The sequence below is a fragment of the Danio rerio genome, chromosome 22, assembly GCF_052040795.2.
Source record: "Danio rerio strain M-AB ecotype USA chromosome 22, GRCz13ab, whole genome shotgun sequence".
Lineage (NCBI taxonomy): Eukaryota > Metazoa > Chordata > Actinopteri > Cypriniformes > Danionidae > Danio > Danio rerio.
This window is the reverse complement of record NC_141042.1, coordinates 817,327-837,500: the sequence shown is the minus strand read 5'-3', so window position 1 is coordinate 837,500 and position 20,174 is coordinate 817,327. Positions and strand designations below refer to the sequence as shown.

The following is a 20,174-nucleotide window of genomic DNA, read 5'->3' as shown; positions in this document are numbered from 1 at the left end:
GCGGTTCATTCCGCTGTGGCGGCCCCGGATTAATAAAGGGACTAAGCCGACAAGAAAATGAATGAATGAATGAATGACTACCACCAACCACAAAACCACAACATGTGCCATGACCATAGGTGTAAAGTGTGGTCACACCATGTTTACTGTTCAGTGAAGTTTTATAGGCAAAATCTCCGCGTGATCGAGAGTTTAAGACATAAGCAATGAACTTCCCAATGCATATTTTGACAAACAGACAAAGATATAAGAATGGGAAATGCGAGTTATTAGCCGCGTCCGAAGAAACAATACATATTTCAGGTTAGGTTGCACAGGGTGGCTCAGTGGTCAGCACTGTGGCCTCACAGCAAGAAGGTCGCTGGTTTGAGTACCAACTGGGTCTGGTGTTTTTTTGTGGAGTTTGCATGTTCTCCCCGTGTTGGCGTGAGTTTCCTCCGGGTGCTCCGGTTTCCCCAACAGTCCAAACACATGCGCTATAGGGGAACTGATCAACTAAACTGAGTGTAGTGTATGAGTGTGTGTGTGAATGAGTGTGTATGGGTGTTTTCAGTGTTAGGTTGCAGCTGGAAGGGCATCCGCTGCGTAAAACATATGCTGGAGTAGTTGGCGGTTCATTGCGCTGTGGCGACTCCTGATGAATAAAGGGACTATTCACCGAAGAAAAAAGAATGAATGAAACAAAATAAGCAAAAACATGCACATAGTTAGGTATTTATAGAGTGTAGTGCTGGGTTCACACCAAATGTAAATGTAAATATTTGCGTAAGTAGATAACGTAGAAAGTAAATTTAAACTCGTCAGTACATGTAATTTTTTTTGCAAGACTGCGCAAATAATGCAGATTAAGGCTGCTTTCACACCTGTGAATGGATTCAGTTGTTCTGAAACAGAGATTATAATTGTTACATTGTTGCTCTTTGCTCTTGGAGCGGTTCACTTTTACACTGCACAGTTTCTAATCGGACCAAAAGAGCTAAAACAAGTCACGTGTGAGTAAACTCTCCTCACATTGGTCAGAGTGTCAGGGTTTATTTTGCAGCGTCCCGCTCAGCTGTCAGGAGAGGTGGTGGTTTGGTGGTGATTGACAGGGTGCGCGCGTGACGTGTCTGAGGAGAGATGCGGTGGGGAGGGGTGAGAAGGGTGCGCGACGATGCCTATTTGAGGACCGGGAGGGAGACGCGAGATTACCGGGAGATCATCACTCGTTTGCGGGCACACGGAGACTCGCGAAACTTCCCGCCATACTCATAACTCTCTCTTCATATAGCCGTAAGCCTATTACTTATCCATAAACACTGTGATATAACCGCGCTCGGATCTGATCGCTTTCTCACTGCAATCGATCGGTCCAGGGTTCGTTTCAATCGAGCCGAGACCACCTCATTCAAGCGATCTCGGAGCGATTACTTTGGCGCGGAACAGAGCGCGATTGCCCTGTTCACATATGCCAAACAAACCGCGCTAACTGGGCGAACGAGGCACGTTCCGAAACAAAAGTGCAGGTGTGAAAGCACCCTAAGTTTGCTGTAAATGTATAGCTTTTTTAATTAATTATTTTTTCATGGTTTTTACCTTTATTGGACAGGACAGTAGAAAGTATTGACGGGGAAGCATGGGATCGGCATAGGACCGCAAGGCGGGAAGCGAACTCGAGTCGCCGAGAGCACCGCAGTGCACATGTCGACACACTAACCACTACACCACTGGCCGTAAGGAATTTTAAAATGCGTTTTTCGCTCAAGTTCAAAAAATACTAATTTTTAAACTTGCAATGTCAAAAAAACATGCTGTGAATAATCTAGTGACGCGATTCTTCATGTCTGGCGTGGACCTAGCGTAAATGTTGGACTGTGTCATCGGCTGTGCTACTATGGAGGAGCGGAGCTAAAGATTTCTTTTAGGGCGTTTGCTCATTTCAGCCCTCTGATTGGTGGCCTTTCGGCACAGCATCATGGGTAATGTAGTTCTTCAGCACAAATTCAGCTGTTTGGGGTAGTCTACACACATACTGGTATGAGTTTTTCTCTTTTATGTAATAAACAAATTGTGTTCACAGTAGTGTTGTCATGATACTGGAATTCGGTACCAATCGATACAAAAATTTTAAAAACAACCATTTTCCGCTAACATTTGAGCGCGTTTTTAATCAGCGCCGATTAGCCATTGGCTGTGTCTGAAACCGCCTACTACTCAGTAGGTACGGCATTTGAATTTACACGTACTGTTCGGCCGTTACAAAAGTGTGTTCTATAAAGTATGAACGTGAAAAGTGTGACTAGAATTCGGACGTACTACATCCGCCATTTTGTCAGGGTCACGTGACATACCTGCATCAATTGCGTTGCTTCCATTCATGAATTTGCTCGCGGGGCATTATGGGATAGCGCAGCATGCATGGGATGCGCACCCCAGAATCTCGCTGGATGTAGTAAGTCATCCGGGTATTTCTCGCATACCGATTTTCCAATTCTATGAATTCATACATACTACTCAGCTCGCATACTGATTTTAGCGTACTATATAGTACGAAAGTGAGCGGTTTCCGACGCAGCCATTGTGTTTAGGTTCTCAACAAAAATGACTGTGATTGGCTGTGAAGGTCATCAGTTCACCAAACTCACCGCTGTTTACTCAATGTAGCAACAGATACAGGAACACTGGAGCCTTTTATAGCCACGATTCATCAGCGGATCGCTCGTATGTCAGCTTATAGACAAAACAGCTGATCTTCGTGACTTTGAAACGCTCCAGTGTCCTATGGTATCTATGGTTACACTTAGTAAACAGCGGTGAATTCGGTAAACTGTTGACCTTCACGGAGAATCAGTCATTTCTGTAGAGCACCTGAACACAATAGCTAATCAGCGCCGATTAAGAACGCGCTCAAATGTTAGTGGAATATAGACGTTTTTAAAATTTTAGTACCGTTTGATATCGAATTCCAATTTCGTGACAACATTCGTCCACACGAAATTGCAAAAACACACTGGCGTCTGAAATTGTCACGTGTTTTTTTGTCTTGAAAAATTGAGAAAATCAACCCAAGTCTGACTGTTTTTAATGCGAATAAAAGTTTCAGAGGCAGTTTGTAAATGCAAATAACTCAACGTGTAGGTCATATTTATTTTTAAAGTGCAAACATTTCCGACTCAATACAGTTCACTGTGAAGTCAGCCAATCAGAAGCCTGAAAAAACGTTATTACTACCTGTGCTTCTTTTTTATTGTCGAATTACATTATTATTGGTTCTGGAAGAATATTAGCATACAAAGATAACGTAGAAAGTACATTTAAACGCACAAATACAGGTAAGCTTCCGCCAGACCTCATTGTGAAGCGATGCAGAATGCTTGTCGTAATCTTGTGGAATTCGCGTCAATTGGATTTTCCGCACAAGTTCCAGAAGGTTAACGAATCAAGTAAACGTGTAAAGAAAACAGCGAAAACAACGTAACAATTCAAAACAGCTACATGACGACACTCCACACTGGCAAGAGTTCGCTAAGTAATGTTTCAGAGTTATTAAGTGATGTTTCAGTGACCGATACAAACCACGTAGGGAAACGTCCGGTTATCAACAACATACGTGTGGACGGGGCCTTAACCATGTACTAAAAATTAAACTTATGTGAACATATGTGTGTTTACCAAAAGCAGACACAATCCATTAACAACCTCATAACAGTTAACACTTACAATTTAAACACTTTCCTATTGAGAAACAGTTGCACATTACAGCTCTAGCCAACATTTCTATCTTTAATTAACCACAAAAATACATTTTAAAAGAAGCATTTAAGACGCTGCAGCGGGAAAATACTCAAAACTGCCATGTTGTGTTCATGTAGCTCCCACTAATACTGCAGTGGTGTGTTTGAGGAGCTCAGGGACAGCGTGTAAATGAGCTGTGATGGGAATATGTGTGTTGTTTAAACAAATTAAACCCTCTTCAGTGCTGAACGCGGAACGCGCGCGGCCGCGGCCTCGCATTTGACACATTCACGCGCGCGCGCCTAAACACACACACAGAAGAACAGAGATAGAGAATGGTGTAAATGAAGTGTGTGTGTGTGAGAGAGAGTGTGTGCAGAATCTGCTGTGTGTCCTCCACTATCCCATCATTCTCTGTGGAGCAGCAGCAGCGCAGGCTGGGATACTCACCACCGCCAGCGGCCCAACATGCACTGCGGTGGACTCACGTGCACGCGGAGCCGCCGATCAGCAGAGCCGCCGCAGTGTGTCAAGTCCTCCAGCAGGGGGCGCGCGATGATTTGTATTCATTCATTTATTCACCTTTGGCTTAGTCCCTTTGTTCCTCAGGGGTCGCCACAGCGGAATGTACCGCCAACTATTCCAGCACGTTTTACGCAGCGGATGCCCTTAATAAATTGTTTTAATTAATTAATTCATTATATTAATAAATATTATAATATTAAATAATGTTATAGAATAAACTAAATTATTTTAATATATATTTATTGTATAATAAATATAACAATTATATATATATATATATATATATATATATATATATATATATATATATATATATATATATATATATATATTATTATTATTATTATTATTATAAATATATGAATTAATATATATATATATATATATATATATATATATATATATATATATATATATATATATAAATATTATTATTATTATTATAAATATATGAATTAATTTTTATTAAGAAAAGTTTAGAAAACTAAACTAAACAGGGGCTTAAAATGTAAATGAAAACACAAATACACAAAATAGCACAAATCCAAGCACAGTGACCATAATAAATCAATAATAATCGCCAGTTATTAATATCATATTTTTGACATACATTAAAAGTTATTTTAGCTTTACAATTTTTGGATTTTTATTTTGTTTTAATAGACTTTAATAGATATATTTATGTTTAATTTTACAAATAAAATCAGATAAAAATGGCTAATTATTAGTGTATTTGCATTTATAAATACAACATTTTCCTAAAGTAAAATTGTAATTCATGACATAAAATCAGTTGTCTCCTTTGGTATATTCATAAAGGCCAAAAACAATATGTTTAAGGGAAAAACAATGTCTGGGTGAAGATTATTTGTGAAAACAACAACAGAAAACTGTGTTCAGGTCCAGAGTGTGCGCTGATATAAACACACAGTCATGTTGGTGTTGTTGTTTTAGGTTTATAAATATAACAACATTAAAAAGTCAGCATTTAAAGCGGATATGTTATTGAATACCAAATATTGATTTAAAAAATAGTGGTATTATTCAATGCTCTTTCTGCTTTCATTTTCTTCCTCGAAATCAACTTTTGGAAGTCACCTAAATACTAATAAACGGCAATAAATAATTACAAACATTTACATTTATTGTCAGGAAATTACAAACAATGATCGATAAATTAAAAACTGGTAATTGTTGCTAAATTGGATATGGTTGTGGCCGGAAGTTAACAAGAATCATTTTTATTATTTATTAAATTTCCCATTTATTGTATTTTATTTATTTATGTAGACTAAAAGAGAAAATAATGCACATTAATCTTGTCTCAGCTCTGCAAGTGCAATGGTACACACATACAGACATTATTTACATCTAACTATGTGTGTCTATACGTGAACTGCTAAAAACAATCAAAATAATGACCAAGTATATGTATTCTCCTGTTTGATCCTCACAGCGCCTCTGCTGGTCACAGAGAGCATTACAGCTGCTGATCCTCTTGGTGCGCCTCTGTGCTTTATAACCTGGAAGCGGAAGAATCGACCGATACTGGGACGTCACACGGGGTCACTTTCAGCAAGCAAATGTAAACCTTGTAGAATATAATTGAGCTGTACATATTAACTGTAATCAAAGATGCACCAAACATGTTTTAAATGGCTAATGTTAACGCTGGTATACACACACAAACACACTTGAAAATAGACATGCACAGCACTTTTATACTCACACACATATATATATATAAACCAACTAAAATATAAAAGTTATATATCACAAAATTATGTAAATAATTGGATTTAGAAAGGATGGATATATATATATATATATATATATATATATATATATATATATATATATATATATATATATATATATATATATATATATATAATATTTAACTAACATTATTGGAGCCTTTATATGTTTTGGTTAATTGTTTATCCTGAGATTACAAATCTCTAGCAGTTTTCCTGCTAAAATAAAGGTTCCAATTAAAAATAGGTAAACAAAAATGTAAATGATGAAACACAAGCTTCATAATGTTTAGCTTTGTTGAACCTAATATTTTTTCTCTAAACAATCCCATAATTCATCAGTCACGCGCGCACACACACACACACACTGACAGCAGAGTTTACGAACAGCAGCTTTTGTTTACTGTGTAAATCCACATAAATCTCTGAATCATATTAGTAGATCACATTATGGTCTTCATCTGAATCGCAATATTTACAGTGATTAAACGCCAGAGAACAAAACAGCATCGGCTATGACGCTGCCTGATGATGTCACCACACCCAGTATTCTCCTATTGGCAGTTGGGGCGTGACATCATCGGCTGATGACAGACATATAAAGTGCTTTGATTGGCTGATCGGTGAATCTCCAGAGGGACGTCAGAATTTCAGCGTGACGACATATTCATGACGAAAAAACCCTTTCTGCGCATATTACCGTAACGCAAAGATTTTCATACTCATTACCGTAACGAGAAAAACACGCTTATTATTGGTGCAAAACTAAGTATTTCTAAATGATGCTGTAATACTGAAAAATGGTCTCCAAGTCAATACCGTACTCTAGAAAACTAATAATTCTCATCACTGTATTACACCACATTTGTCATCACTGTAATAAACAAACAAAAAACTTTATGAAAATATTCTCATTACCGCTACATAAACATTTACCACAATAAGGAAAATATTTTGGCCAAAATTATTCTTCTCATTACAGATCACAAAAAAATTATTTTTGTACTGATTACTGATTACCGTCATGAAGTATGTTCATTAACACTACACAAAATAAACGCATATACCATAAAATGGAAAACATTTGTAAATAAACATTCTTCTCATTACCGTAATGCACCAATATATTATTCTCATTACTATTGGGAAAATATTAGCATTAACGTTACACAAAATAAACATTTACTATAATATGGAAAATATTCTGAACTAAAATGATCATTCTCATTACCGTAATACACCAAAAAAAGTCAGTCATCAGAATCGTGTAAAAATTTGATTATTACGCTACACAAAATAAACATTTTCCAAAATGATTTTTCTCACCACCATAATGAAAAATAAATTATTGTAATTAGTCATGAAAATGTTTTCGTTAACACTACACAAAATAAACATTTACCATAAAATAGAAAATATTTATAACTTAACTTTTTCTTCTCATTACCGTTACGCACCAATATATTATTCTCATTATCTTTGTGAAACTATTATTTGTTACACTAAATAAACATTTACCATAAAATGGAAAATATTTATAACTAAAGGTATTCTTCTCATTACCGTAACACACCAATATATTATTCTCATTATCTTTGTGAAATATTATCATTAACGTTACGCTAAATAAACATTTACCATAATATGGAAAATATTTTAAACAAAATCCACTGTTTTCATTACAGCAATACAGCAAGAAATTATTGTTCTCATTACCGCTGCACAAAATAAACATTTACCATAATAGGAAAAATATTTGGGCCAAAATTATTTTTCTCATTACCGTAATACACAAAAAATATTATTCTGATTACCGTCATGAAAATATTTTCATTAACACTACACAAAATAAATGCATATACCATAAATTGGAAAATATTTGTAACTAAACTTATTCTTCTCATTACCGTGACGCACCAATATATTATTCTCATTATCATTGTGAAAACATTATCATTACTGTTACAAAAATAAACATTTACCATAATATGGAGAATATTTTGGCCTGAAACCACAGTTTTTATAACCGCAATACAGCAAAAAAACTATTATTCTCACCTCCGCTGCACAAAATAAACATTTACTATAAAATGGAAAATATTCTAAACTAAAATGATCATTCTCATTACTGTAATACAGCAAAAAAATTACCATTGTGGAAAAATAAGATCATTACGCTACACAAAATAAACATTTACGATAACATGGAAAATATTTTGGTCAAAATTATTTTCCTCATTACCATAATGAAAAATAAATTATTAGTCTGATTACCGTCATGAAAATATTTTCATGAACACAACACAAAATAAACGTATTTACCATAAAATGGAAATATTTTATAACTAAACGTATTCTTCTCATTACCGTAACGCACCAATATATTATTCTCATTATTTTTGTAAAAATATTATCATTACCATTACAGAAAATAAACATTTACCATAATATGGAAAATATTTTAAACAAAAACCACTGTTTTCATTACCACAATACAGCAAGAAATTATTATTTTCATTGCCGTCATGGAAAAATATTATCATTACCGCTACACAAAATAAACATTTACCATAACATAATTAAGTAAAATTACCCTTCTCGTTTAAGTGATACACCAAAAAACTATTCTCATTACTGCCATCAAAAAATGCCTATATGATGAAAAATTAACAAAAAAAACGTCACTGTAATACAGCGAAATAGTCTCCATATTGGTAAATACACACTCATTACCATCTTACAAAATAAATACAATTCTTGACTACAATTTAGAAACAACAAATCACAGAAAATCAGTTTATCATTGTAATCAAACGAAAATACTCTCATTAACCTAATATGAAACTCTTATATTAATATTTAATCAGTACAGCAAAATGTAAATGTTTTGCATTACGGTAATGAGAATGTTTTAGCAGTCTGTAACGAAAATGATTTCTTTTGCATCACAGTAGGACAAAATGAGCTTAATCGTCATGAACATCGCGTGAGACTGTACTAAAGTGTCTGTCTTTAAGCAAAATATCATTTCCACAACACCAGCTTTGGGCTGAAACACGACCGTTCCCGCGGCTCATCCAGACAGAAGACCAGCAAACATCACAGAAGCTCAACAGAAACAGAATTGTGTCCCCATGAAGAAAAAACCAAGGCCGATGTCATTTCCTGAACGCAGTCTGGACACCTGAGATCTGAATGTTCATTGGCACAGCAGTGTTTTTCCTCAAAGCACCGCACTGTCACACTGGACGTCCTGCGCTCCGGACGGAGAAAGCTCCATTAGCCAGAACTGCGAGTCGGCGAACACTGAAGGAGAAACACACGCCGGAAATGAGCTCGAATTTACTTTTCCACAATAACTGTATAGTTGAAGTCAGAATAATTCACCCTCCAGTAAAGTTTATTTCCCAGATGATGTTGAACAGATTCAGGAGTTGTTCACAGTGTTTCCTCTAATGTTTGTTCTTCTGGAGAAAGTCTGATGTGTTTTATTTGGGCTAGAATAAAAGCAGTTTTTAACTGTTTTAAAGTCATGTTAAGGTCAATATTATTCACCCCTTCAGCAATATTAGTGTTGGATTTTCTCCAGAACAAACCACTGTTATACAATGACTTGCCTAATTACCCTAACTTTACCCTAATTACCCTAGTGAAGCCTTTACATGTTACTGTAAGCTGAACACTAGTGTCTTGAAGAATATCTAGTCTAATATTATGTGCTGTCATCATGGAGAAGAGGAAATAAATCAGTGATTAGAGATGAGTTATTAACACTGTTATGATTAGAAATGTGTTGGAGAAATCTGCTCTCTGTCCAAGAGAAGTATTGGAAAAATAAACAGGAGGGAGGATAAATCTGACTTTGACTGTATATAGCAAGAAAACTAAGTTTGCTAATACGCTACAGCAGCATTACCCATGTCCCCGGGCTCCAGCCTCAGACTGAAGGATCTGCAGTGTTTTCGGCATCTCTGCACTGGAAGCAGACGAACATCTGGAGATCCGTCAGCGACCACCATCCAGCCCAACACCTGCACTCTCTACAGCAGCAGAACACACACACACACACACACACACACACACACACACACACACACACACACACACACTGTGCATTAGCATTACCATCGCTCTCATTCACTAATAACTGCACACATTTCGACTGCATACTTTCGAGTTTGTTCTTACAGTCAGTCTAGTGATGGGAAGTTCGGATCATTGAGATAAACAAAAGCCCGAGCGGGTATAATGAAGGAATCACGCCTCAAGGTTGGAGGTGTTGTGTGTTCAGAGATGCTCTTCTGCAGAGCTCGGTTGTAACGAGTGCTTATTTGAGTTACTGTTGCCTTTCTATCAGCTGGAACCAGTCTGGCCATTCTCCTCTGACCTCATCAACAAGGCATTTGCGCCCACAGAACTGCCGCTCACTGGATATTTCCTCTTTGTCGGAGCATTCTCTGTAAAGCCTAGAGATGGTTGTGCGTGAAAATCCCAGTAGATCAGCAGTTTCTGAAATACTCAGAGCAGCCCGTCTGGCAGCAACAACCATGCCACGTTCAAAGTCTCCTAAATCCCCTTTCTTCCCCATTCTGATGCTCACTGTGATCATGTCTACATGCCTAAATTCTCACTGCTGCCATGTGATTGGCTGATAAGACATTTGCATTGACTAGCAGTTGGACAGGTGTACCTAATAAAGTGGCCAATCTTTTTTCAAGTCATTTAGTTCAATTTGCCAAAATATCATTAGTGCGTCACGAGTTGCTTCCAAACCCATCTACAGCTAGCCCAAACACTGATCACACAAGTCAGAACCAGAGTGCTGTAGGACAGAGAGAGTAATCCTCATTGTTTAGCTGGACTTCTGTCTGTGACTAGCTCAGCTGACAGGTCTGCAGGCGTGAGTTGTTCCTTCACGTACCATACAAGCTTAACCAGTGCACAGAATCCGAGCGCATATTTCACATTTCGACTCGGATATTTTGCATATTTCACATTTCGAGTGATTGCTTCATCATGTTCAGCTTGTGAACAGACGACCGGCTCAAACTGAACCCTCGAGAGATCAACAGCTCGGACTGGCTTCTGCTTTTCACATGACTCATAAACTGAACCTAGCCGAACTCAAACCAGTGACCTTCTTGCTGTGGGGCCACTGGGTGCGTGACTGTGTCAGGTTGCTTTTCTGTGTGGAGTTTGCATGTGCTCCCCGTGTTGGCGTGGGTTTCCTCCGGTTTCCCCCACAGTCCAAACACATGCGCTATAGGGGAATTAGCCCAGACCCCTTCCCCTTAACACTCTGTTTCAAGGGCCAAGGAGAAGGGGTTGGGGAATAGAACTGTGAATGGTATAATGTATCAGGTGTAATACTGACGGAGGGCTGTGGGCGTCTGCTGCTCAGTCTGCAGCGCTGCAGTGTGGAGCTCCAGATCTCCAGCAGGGGGCAGCGCTCCGACTCCGGGAACAACCACTGAAGAACTGACTCTCTGGGCCTGGAGGACACACTCCTTATGGAGGAACACACACACACACACACACACAGAGAGAGAGAAGAGTCAACAACTGTGTTTGCATGTCCAAAAATTGAATACTGCACAAAATATGAGCAAATAAAGGCGCGGTTTCATCCAATCAGAAGCAAAAGAGAAGAAAATGAACACTTTCATCTAAACTTGCGGCCAATATCAGACAGGAATAAAAATGTAGCTTTGTGTGTGTGTGTGTGTGTGTGTGTGTGTGTGTACAACTGATGTTTACCACAGCAGAGTGAAGTTTGCAGGAGTCTGAGAGACGGAGGAGAACTGATCCATCTGAGACACACGGAGAGAGAGAGCCGCTCCACCCTGAACACACACACACACACACACACACACACACACATCATGTAATGTCAATATTTGTGTGTGTGACACATCATGTGCATAACATCATCAGTGTGACACAGATATTACAGATGAATTATGAAGACGCTGCAGATGTCCTCACTTCTCAATCAGAGTCAGAAGCTGCAGTCTCCGGAGAGTGTTCAGGGCTGGTTTATGCTTCTGCCTCGTGTGTGTGTGTGTGTGTGTGTGTGTGTGTGTGTGTGTGTGTGTGTGTGTTGCTCTGCAATACACTCCTGAAACAGTAGCTGGCAGTTCGGTTTCTCTGTGTCGAGTTCTTCAAAGGTGTTTTGTTTACTCCAGAAATCCCTGTAATGCTAGTTTATTCTACAGGTACAGCGTGCACTCGTCACAGCTAGACATCAGCCTTGAGGTGTGGGCTTGGGTTTGCACAGAATAAAAACAACTGAAACCTATGGAATGTCTCCACAATTCACAAAAACAAACCTCGGTGTGTGTGTGTGTATGTGTGCCTTAAGCAGCAGTGGGTGTGTATATGTACTGGTTTTGTTGGTTTACAAGGACAGAAATGTTTCTCAATGGCATTGGTATGACCTATTAAAACACTGAGGTGGTTTACGAGGACATATGTTGTGTCCTGGTAATTCAAAACTCTACAAGATGATGTTTAACAAGCTCTTTTCATCATTCAGAATCTGCCGCAGGTGTGTGTGTGTGTGTGCGCTGTTAGGGATGGTTTAGCAGGAGGGCTATAGTTTTACTGTATAAAACCATTGACTAAAGGTTTGGACGTAGTATCCGTGACGTCACCCATCGGTTTTTGAAGAAGGTACAAGTAGGCGTGGCCAATCGTCACCATTTTGTTTGCGCGTCATCGCACCTACAAGGGGATACCAAACAAGGGCAAAGGAGTTACAGACGCCTGCTAGCATTTAGATTAGACAGGCTTTTCTTTAGGAGAACGCTGAATACTCAATTAAGTGCCATATCATCTGATAATTGTAGGAAATAATCCCAAAAGGCGACTGACTGTGTAAAGCCACATAAAACAACACAAAAATACGATGTATATGCCGAGTTCAGCAGCTAATCAGCCGGAATCCGCTGAGATGACGAGACAGCGAGCTGCGAGACCTAGCTGTCACTCAAGTGGCCACGCCCTTAATTATGCAGACTTGATAGTTACTTCCGTATTAGCTTCACAAGGGAGAGCGGGAGGGTGATGCTTGTATAAAATACATTACACCATCGGAGAATCCTCATAAACCACCAATACCTATGTGTGTGTGTGTGTGTACCTTCAGCAGCAGTAGTTGTGTGTGTGTGTGTTCTCCTGCAGATGTCCTCAGCTGGTCTGTGAGCTCCAGTATATCGGTCACGTCTGCGCAGGCGGAGCAGTTCAGATCCATCGACTGCAGACTGCTGGATGCCCACCACTCATGAAAACCTGCAGCGCACACACACAGAAACAAGTTCAGGTAGTCATACAACTGGAGTGAATGTGTTAGCTAATGTGTGAAATACACAATATATACATATATATATATATGTGTGTGTGTGTGGATGTCACGGTGGCACAGTGGGTAGCATGATCGCCTCACAGCAAGATCGCTGGTTCGCAACCACAGCTCAGGTAAAGCATGCATTAGTATTGACTTTTTTTTATTATATTGCGACCTTAAAATGAAAGTATATCTTATAAACTTTAAAAGCTGTTCAGCAATTCTCCACTAGGGGGCGATCTAAACGAACCCGCATGACTGACGTAGACTTTATGGTACTTCTCAAATCACACCCCAGTGAAGAAACATTCAATTTTCCACCAATTTTGTGCCAATGAACGAATCACTCCCTGAGAAGACTCATCATTCCTGAGTCACATTGAAGATTCGTTCAAAATAAATCAACCATTCAAGAAGGACCCATCACTGTGTGTGTGTGTGAGTCTCACCGTGCAGGTTGTATTTCTCAGCGATGGGCAGCTCCAGCAGGCGAATGTGGCTCAGCGGAGAGGAATTGTTCAGTGTGGTGCCGCTCACCGAACCCATGAGCACCGGAGACTGAGGATACGTGAAGACCAGCACCGCCATCAGCACCACGCCCACCGCCACCACAAACTGACGAGCACAGGGACATTTTAAAGACACGTTCACTTCAAACACGGTAACTAGGACTACTAAAGTAGCAATACATATATCTGTGTCCACAATTAAAATATTGTTTATTTTATGATTTTCTTTCTGCATTACCATCTTGTGACCAGCAGGTGTCAGTGTATTTTTAACGCTATTTTAACGAGTTTTTTTGGAATTCATTGCTTTCTGAAATTCCTTTTGGCGCGCGTCGTTCATCACGTGACCCACCAGCCCCAATGATCTGTGTATATGTTGTATTTTGTTTGTTTTTGCCCTTTTCTGTAAATATAGACAAATGTTACGATGATATTGTGAAATATCTGATATGCCCATTCTCAAAAATGAGATAGAACATATATTGTTTGTCTTTTAAACTGGTTAAAAAAAGGTCGTATTATTATTATCGGAAGTATTTATATTATTTACTAAATTACTAGCTAGATGAGATACAGTTGAGGATACTCATGTCAATATAGCATCATTTTTAACGAATAATATTTTCGCAACACCTTGAGGGTTGGGTTTAGGGTTGAGGTAGGGGTAAACGCTAATAAAATACAATTAATGCATAATATAATAAATAATATAAATATTTATAAACTTCTGATCGCAGCTGTAATAATGATTATTATTATTGTCGTCTTCGTAGACATCTGCATGCATTTTACAAACCTTAAATGGTATTTGTTGCTTGTGGTTATGTGTATTGAAATGACTGAAACCTAAAATAAATGTTATTTGTTTGAAAGCTTGGATAAATCGTGATTTATGACAAGCGCTGAGCACCTCTTTCTGTGCCTGAGCGTGCCGTCAGATTTCAATTTGAGCAGTTGATGATGTGCGCTCGGGGCGTTCTTAACACACCGGTGTGATTGTTTGCATGGAAGTTTGAATATATTAAAAGGGGACGCGGTGCGAATGTCCGATCAACCACGCAAAACGCTCAACTTGCATCACTTTAATCGCGCAAATCATTCACACCGCCTCATTTGCACAAATTGCATCATTCGCACAAAACACGTCACTCGTGCGGTCTCATTCACACAAATTGCGTCATTCGTGTCATCTCACTCGCGTAAAACATGGCATTCGTGCTGCCTCATTCGCACAAATAGCATCATTTGTGCCACCTCATTCGCACAAAGTGCTTCATTCGCGTCACCTCATTCGCATAAAACACGTCATTTGCGCTGCCTCATTCGCACAAATAACATCATTTGTGCTACCTCATTCACACAAATTGTGTCATTCGTTCCACCTCATTTGCACAAATCGCGTCATTCCCGCCATCTTATTCGCACAAAACACTTCATTCATGCCACCTCATTCACACAAAATGCATCATTCACACTGCTTCTTTACGCATCATTTGCACAAAACGCATCATTCTCGCGGCCTCATCCACACAAATCGCACCATTTTTGCGGCCTCATTCGCAAAAATTGCATCATTCTTGCCACCTAGATGGGATACAGCTGAGGATACTCATGTCAATATAGCATCATTTCTGTGACACTGTACAACAAATAATATTTTTGCAACACCGTGAGGGTTGGGTTTAGGGTTGAGGTAGGGGTAGATGCTAATAAAATACAATCATTGCATAATTTAATAAATAATAAAAATACTTATTAACTTTTGATTGATCGCAGCTGTAATGTAATAATTATTATTGCCGTCTTCGTAGACATTGCGTGTATTGTACAAACCTTAAATGGTATTTTTAGCTTTTGGTTACGTTTATTGAAATGTCTGAAACTTAAAATAAATGTTATTACTTTGAAAGCACGGATTGTGATCATTCGCACCGCCTCATGCGCAGAAATCGCATCATTCGCAACACCTTCATTCGCACAAAATGTATCATTCTCGCAACCTCATCCACAAAAATTGTGTAATTCGTGTCGCCTTATTCGCACAAATCCGTGGTAAGTTTATTCGCGCCTTTGTATTGACTTACACGTAAATCGCTAACACTTGACGCTTCATCCATGTCTGTGTGAACGCAGAATTAGACTTTCCCTTTGACTAGTGTGATTTAATGGCGCCATCTAGTGGCAGAGTGGATCTTCGGAACACACCACATTCTTCAGTTTTTACATGCATCAATTATTGCATAAAAATAAAGTCATGCAGTGACGCTCAAAACCTGCCGGAACTACTTTATCTGTGCGTGAAATAAGGGTACGCCTCATCAGCCAATCAGGATCAAGTGTTCAACAGCTCTATAGTGTAAATAATGCATATATTTATGTTTTATCTTCTGCTTTACCTTGACGGTGGCCCTGAGTATGGGGAACTGCGGCGGCTCCCTGCGCGGCTCGTTGGTCTCCAGCACCTGCTTGATGAACTTCTCGATCTCGCGCTCCGACATGCCATAGCGGTAGCCGGACTGACGGAGGATATCGATGCTCTCCGACAGCTTATCATAGATGCAGGGCTCACTGAGAGACGAGCCCATGGTCACCGTCCGTCTGTGTGTGTGTTTATGTGTGTGAGTGAGTTAGTGTGTGTAATTGAGTGTGTGTTTTTGAGTGAGTGTGTGTTCAGTGTGTTTGTGAGTGATTAAGTGCATGAAAATGAGTGTGTGTTATTAAGTGTGTTTATGAGTGAGTGTGTTAAGTGTGTGTTTATGAGTGAGTGTGTTAAGTGTGTGTTTATGAATGAGTGTGTTAAGTGTGTGTTTATTAAGTGTGTGTTTATGAATGAGTGTGTTAAGTGTGTGTTTATTAAGTGTGTGTTTATGAGTGAGTGTGTTAAGTGTGTGTTTATTAAGTGTGTGTTTATGAGTGAGTGTGTTAAGTGTGTGTTTATTAAGTGTGTGTTTATGAGTATGTTAAGTGTGTTTGTGAGTGTGTTAAGTGTGTGTTTATTAAGTGTGTGTTTATGAGTGAGTGTGTTAAGTGTGTGTTTATTAAGTGTGTGTTTATGAGTATGTTAAGTGTGTTTGTGAGTGTGTTAAGTGTGTGTTTATTAAGTGTGTGTTTATGAGTGAGTGTGTTAAGTGTGTGTTTATTAAGTGTGTGTTTATGAGTATGTTAAGTGTGTTTGTGAGTGTGTTAAGTGTGTGTTTATTAAGTGTGTGTTTATGAGTGAGTGTGTTAAGTGTGTGTTTATTAAGTGTGTGTTTATGAGTATGTTAAGTGTGTTTGTGAGTGTGTTAAGTGTGTGTTTATTAAGTGTGTGTTTATGAGTGAGTGTGTTAAGTGTGTGTTTATGAGTGAGTGTGTTAAGTGTGTGTTTATTAAGTGTGTGTTTATGAGTGAGTGTGTTAAGTGTGTGTTTATTAAGTGTGTGTTTATGAGTGAGTGTGTTAAGTGTGTGTTTATTAAGTGTGTGTTTATGAGTATGTTAAGTGTGTTTGTGAGTGTGTTAAGTGTGTGTTTATTAAGTGTGTGTTTATGAGTGAGTGTGTTAAGTGTGTGTTTATGAGTGAGTGTGTTAAGTGTGTGTTTATTAAGTGTGTGTTTATGAATGAGTGTGTTAAGTGTGTGTTTATTAAGTGTGTGTTTATGAGTGAGTGTGTTAAGTGTGTGTTTATTAAGTGTGTGTTTATGAGTATGTTAAGTGTGTTTGTGAGTATGTTAAGTGTGTGTTTGTGAGTGTGTTAAGTGTGTGTTTATTAAGTGTGTGTTTATGAATGAGTGTGTTAAGTGTGTGTTTATTACGTGTGTGTTTATGAGTGAGTGTGTTAAGTGTGTGTTTATTAAGTATGTGTTTATGAGTGAGTGTATTAAGTGTGTGTGTTTATGAGTGAGTGTGTTAAGTGTGTGTTTATGAGTGAGTGTGTTAAGTGTGTGTTTATGAGTGAGTGTGTTAAGTGTGTGTTTATGAGTGAGTGTGTTGGGTGTGTGTTTATTAAGTGTGTGTTTATGAGTGAGTGTGTTAAGTGTGTGTTTATTAAGTGTGTGTTTATGAATGAGTGTGTTAAGTGTGTGTTTATTAAGTGTGTGTTTATGAGTATGTTAAGTGTGTTTGTGAGTGTGTTAAGTGTGTGTTTATGAATGAGTGTGTTAAGTGTGCGTTTATTAAGTGTGTGTTTATGAGTATGTTAAGTGTGTTTGTGAGTGTGTTAAGTGTGTGTTTATTAAGTGTGTGTTTATGAGTGAGTATGTTAAGTGTGTGTTTGTGAGTGTGTTAAGTGTGTGTTTAAGTGTGTGTTTATGAGTGAGTGTGTTAAGTGTGTGTTTATGAGTGAGCGTTATTTAATGTGTGTATGTGTGTTACAGTGAGTGTTGTGGGTGAGTGTATGATTGTGTGCGTGTTATTGTGTCTGTATGTGTCTCAGTGTGTGTGTTTGTTTATTTGTTTGTGTGTGTGTGTGTAATTGAGTGTATGTCCGTAAATGTATGTTTGTATGTATGTATGTATGTGTGTGTGTGTGTGTGTGTATGTCTGTCAGTGAGCGAATGAGTGTGTTTTTTGTATGTGTGTTAGTTTGTTTATGTGTGTCTATGTATGTGTGTTTGTATTTGTGTCAGTGTGTATGTATGTGTGTGTGTCAGTGTGTGTATGAATGTATGTGTGTCAGTGTGTGTATGTATTTGTGTCAGTATGTATGTATGTATGTATGTATGTATGTGTGTGTGTCAGTGTGTGTGTGTATGAATGTATGTATGTCTGTGTATGTGTGTCACAGCTCCTTCATCATGTGTGTATATTGAGCTGAAGATCTGTGTGTTTCAGTCTGTATCTCTGAGCTGTGCTGTTCTTCTATCCCAGATCTCGGGAGAACGCGTTTGCCTTCATGACTGACTCTGATCTCTGAAAAACACGAACACACAATCACAACAACACTCAACACACACGCCAGTCTTCCTCATCCAGTCAGCTGACTAGCAGCGCGCGCTCAAACACTGCCAGACAGAGCCTTCATCATCCTCCATCCGCACAAACACTGCTGGAGAAACACGGAGAACGCACTCACCCTCGCCTCCTGTCGATTATTCGCGATTCCAGAATGATTTCCCGTCAGTTTTCGGAGTTATTGCACTCACGGGTTGACGCTAGCACTACCTGTGTCGCGCGCCTCGCTCATCTGCGCGTTCACGACTGCCGATTCGACGCGCTCTGTTTAATAATACAACTCAATAACGACATTATCGATCAATCTTAATGTAGGAGTTGATCAAATGAACATGGATGGAGTTTTGTACTGTGTTCATGCTAAGAGGTGTTCAGTTTTCTATGAATGAAAACAAACGAATGTGCGGTTATGAATGATCGAGTAGATGTTTAATTTTTAAGAACATTCAGAAAGCAACAAATCACCAATAATAAAACATCTTACTCAACTAGGAAGTCCAAATAGCAGCATCCACAAACAAAAGAAAGACAAAAATAGCTAAATAAATAGTAAAATACAACGCAATATAACACAAGGGTGTTCATCATCACAAATACCTTTAACAGACTGTATAGTTTAAGGGGGGTATTCAAAAAAACAGCATTTATGGATGAAATAATTTGCCAGTCACAGTATTGTTAACCAAAAATTATCAGAATTATGACAAAATATTTTACAGTTTTAAAATCAAGATTAGGTATTACACACTTTAATCTTTGAATTTTTAAAAAAAAATTGCATAAATAAAACATATAATAATAATAATATTAATAATTCCTTACATTTTCTAGAGGCTCAAATCGCTTTACACATTGGGGGGAATCTCCTCATCCACCACCATTGTGCAGCACCCACCTGTATGACGTGACGGCAGACATACTGCGCCAGACCTCACAATACACACCAGCTGATTGGTGGGGAGGAGAAAGAGTGATGAAGCCAGTTATGATATGGGGAGGGTAAAGCTGATTTATACTTCTGCGTCAAGCGCACGCATGTGCTACCGCGCTGACACATAGCCCTACGCTGTGGCCGTCGGCATCGCTGACGTGCACCTCTCAAAAAATTTAACTACACGTTGCAGAGACGCATAGCGCAAGCTCTGTGATTGGTCGGCTTTTTAGCGCTGACGAGTCTGGGCGGGACCGAAAGCCGCGCGAATGTCGTGAGCAATTGTTTACAAGTGTGGAGTCCCGTGAAGGAGCTCCGGATGGAAAGTTTTGTTTTGTGTTTACCTCATAGTTAAAGTTGTTGCACATCTGCCGGTTCCTGCCTCAAAATGAGCGAGTTTTTGAGTTAGCGTTTTGGAATTGTTAATGCAGACCAACAGAGACAGCGCGCAGAAGTGTAAATG

At 38.8% G+C, this 20,174-nt stretch overlaps 4 protein-coding genes and 1 long non-coding RNA gene across 11 annotated transcripts in view; 1 reads left to right on the top strand and 4 right to left on the bottom strand.

Annotated features, from left to right (window-relative positions):
* Positions 1-4,194, bottom strand: part of znf76 (zinc finger protein 76) — a 16,176-nt gene extending 11,982 nt beyond the window's left edge. Inside the window, exons 1-2 of one of the 6 annotated variants that reach the window (XM_087303035.1) lie at positions 1,192-4,194; positions 1,012-1,109 (exon numbers count right to left, since the gene is read on the bottom strand). Coding sequence is in view for 1 of the 6 variants with exons in the window: in XM_087303034.1 (XP_087159160.1) it covers positions 1,576-1,617 (42 nt within the window). In the remaining 5 variants the exon portion in view is untranslated. 6 annotated transcript variants of the gene reach the window in all.
* The window catches only part of LOC141380116 (uncharacterized), a 68,087-nt gene extending 62,263 nt beyond the window's left edge, over positions 1-5,824 (top strand). The window contains exon 4 of the long non-coding RNA XR_015521625.1: positions 5,696-5,824. This is a non-coding gene — a long non-coding RNA (uncharacterized LOC141380116). The remainder of the gene's footprint in view (positions 1-5,695) is intronic.
* The window catches only part of zgc:112334, a gene marked incomplete at its 3' end in the record, with an annotated part of 817,035 nt that overhangs the window by 158,345 nt on the left and 638,516 nt on the right, over positions 1-20,174 (bottom strand).
* The window catches only part of prkar2ab (protein kinase, cAMP-dependent, regulatory, type II, alpha, B), a 773,085-nt gene that overhangs the window by 158,343 nt on the left and 594,568 nt on the right, over positions 1-20,174 (bottom strand).
* Positions 6,376-19,014, bottom strand: zgc:162255. 2 transcript variants are annotated; one of them, XM_087302107.1, is made up of 8 exons: positions 18,902-19,014; positions 16,247-18,738; positions 13,791-13,956; positions 13,138-13,286; positions 11,754-11,839; positions 11,371-11,503; positions 9,913-10,036; positions 6,376-9,302 (listed from the first exon to the last, which is right to left on the bottom strand). In XM_087302107.1, the coding sequence occupies exons 2-8, from the start codon at positions 16,433-16,435 to the stop codon at positions 9,220-9,222; spliced, it is 930 nt and encodes a 309-aa protein (XP_087158233.1). In that variant the 5' UTR covers positions 16,436-18,738; positions 18,902-19,014; the 3' UTR covers positions 6,376-9,219.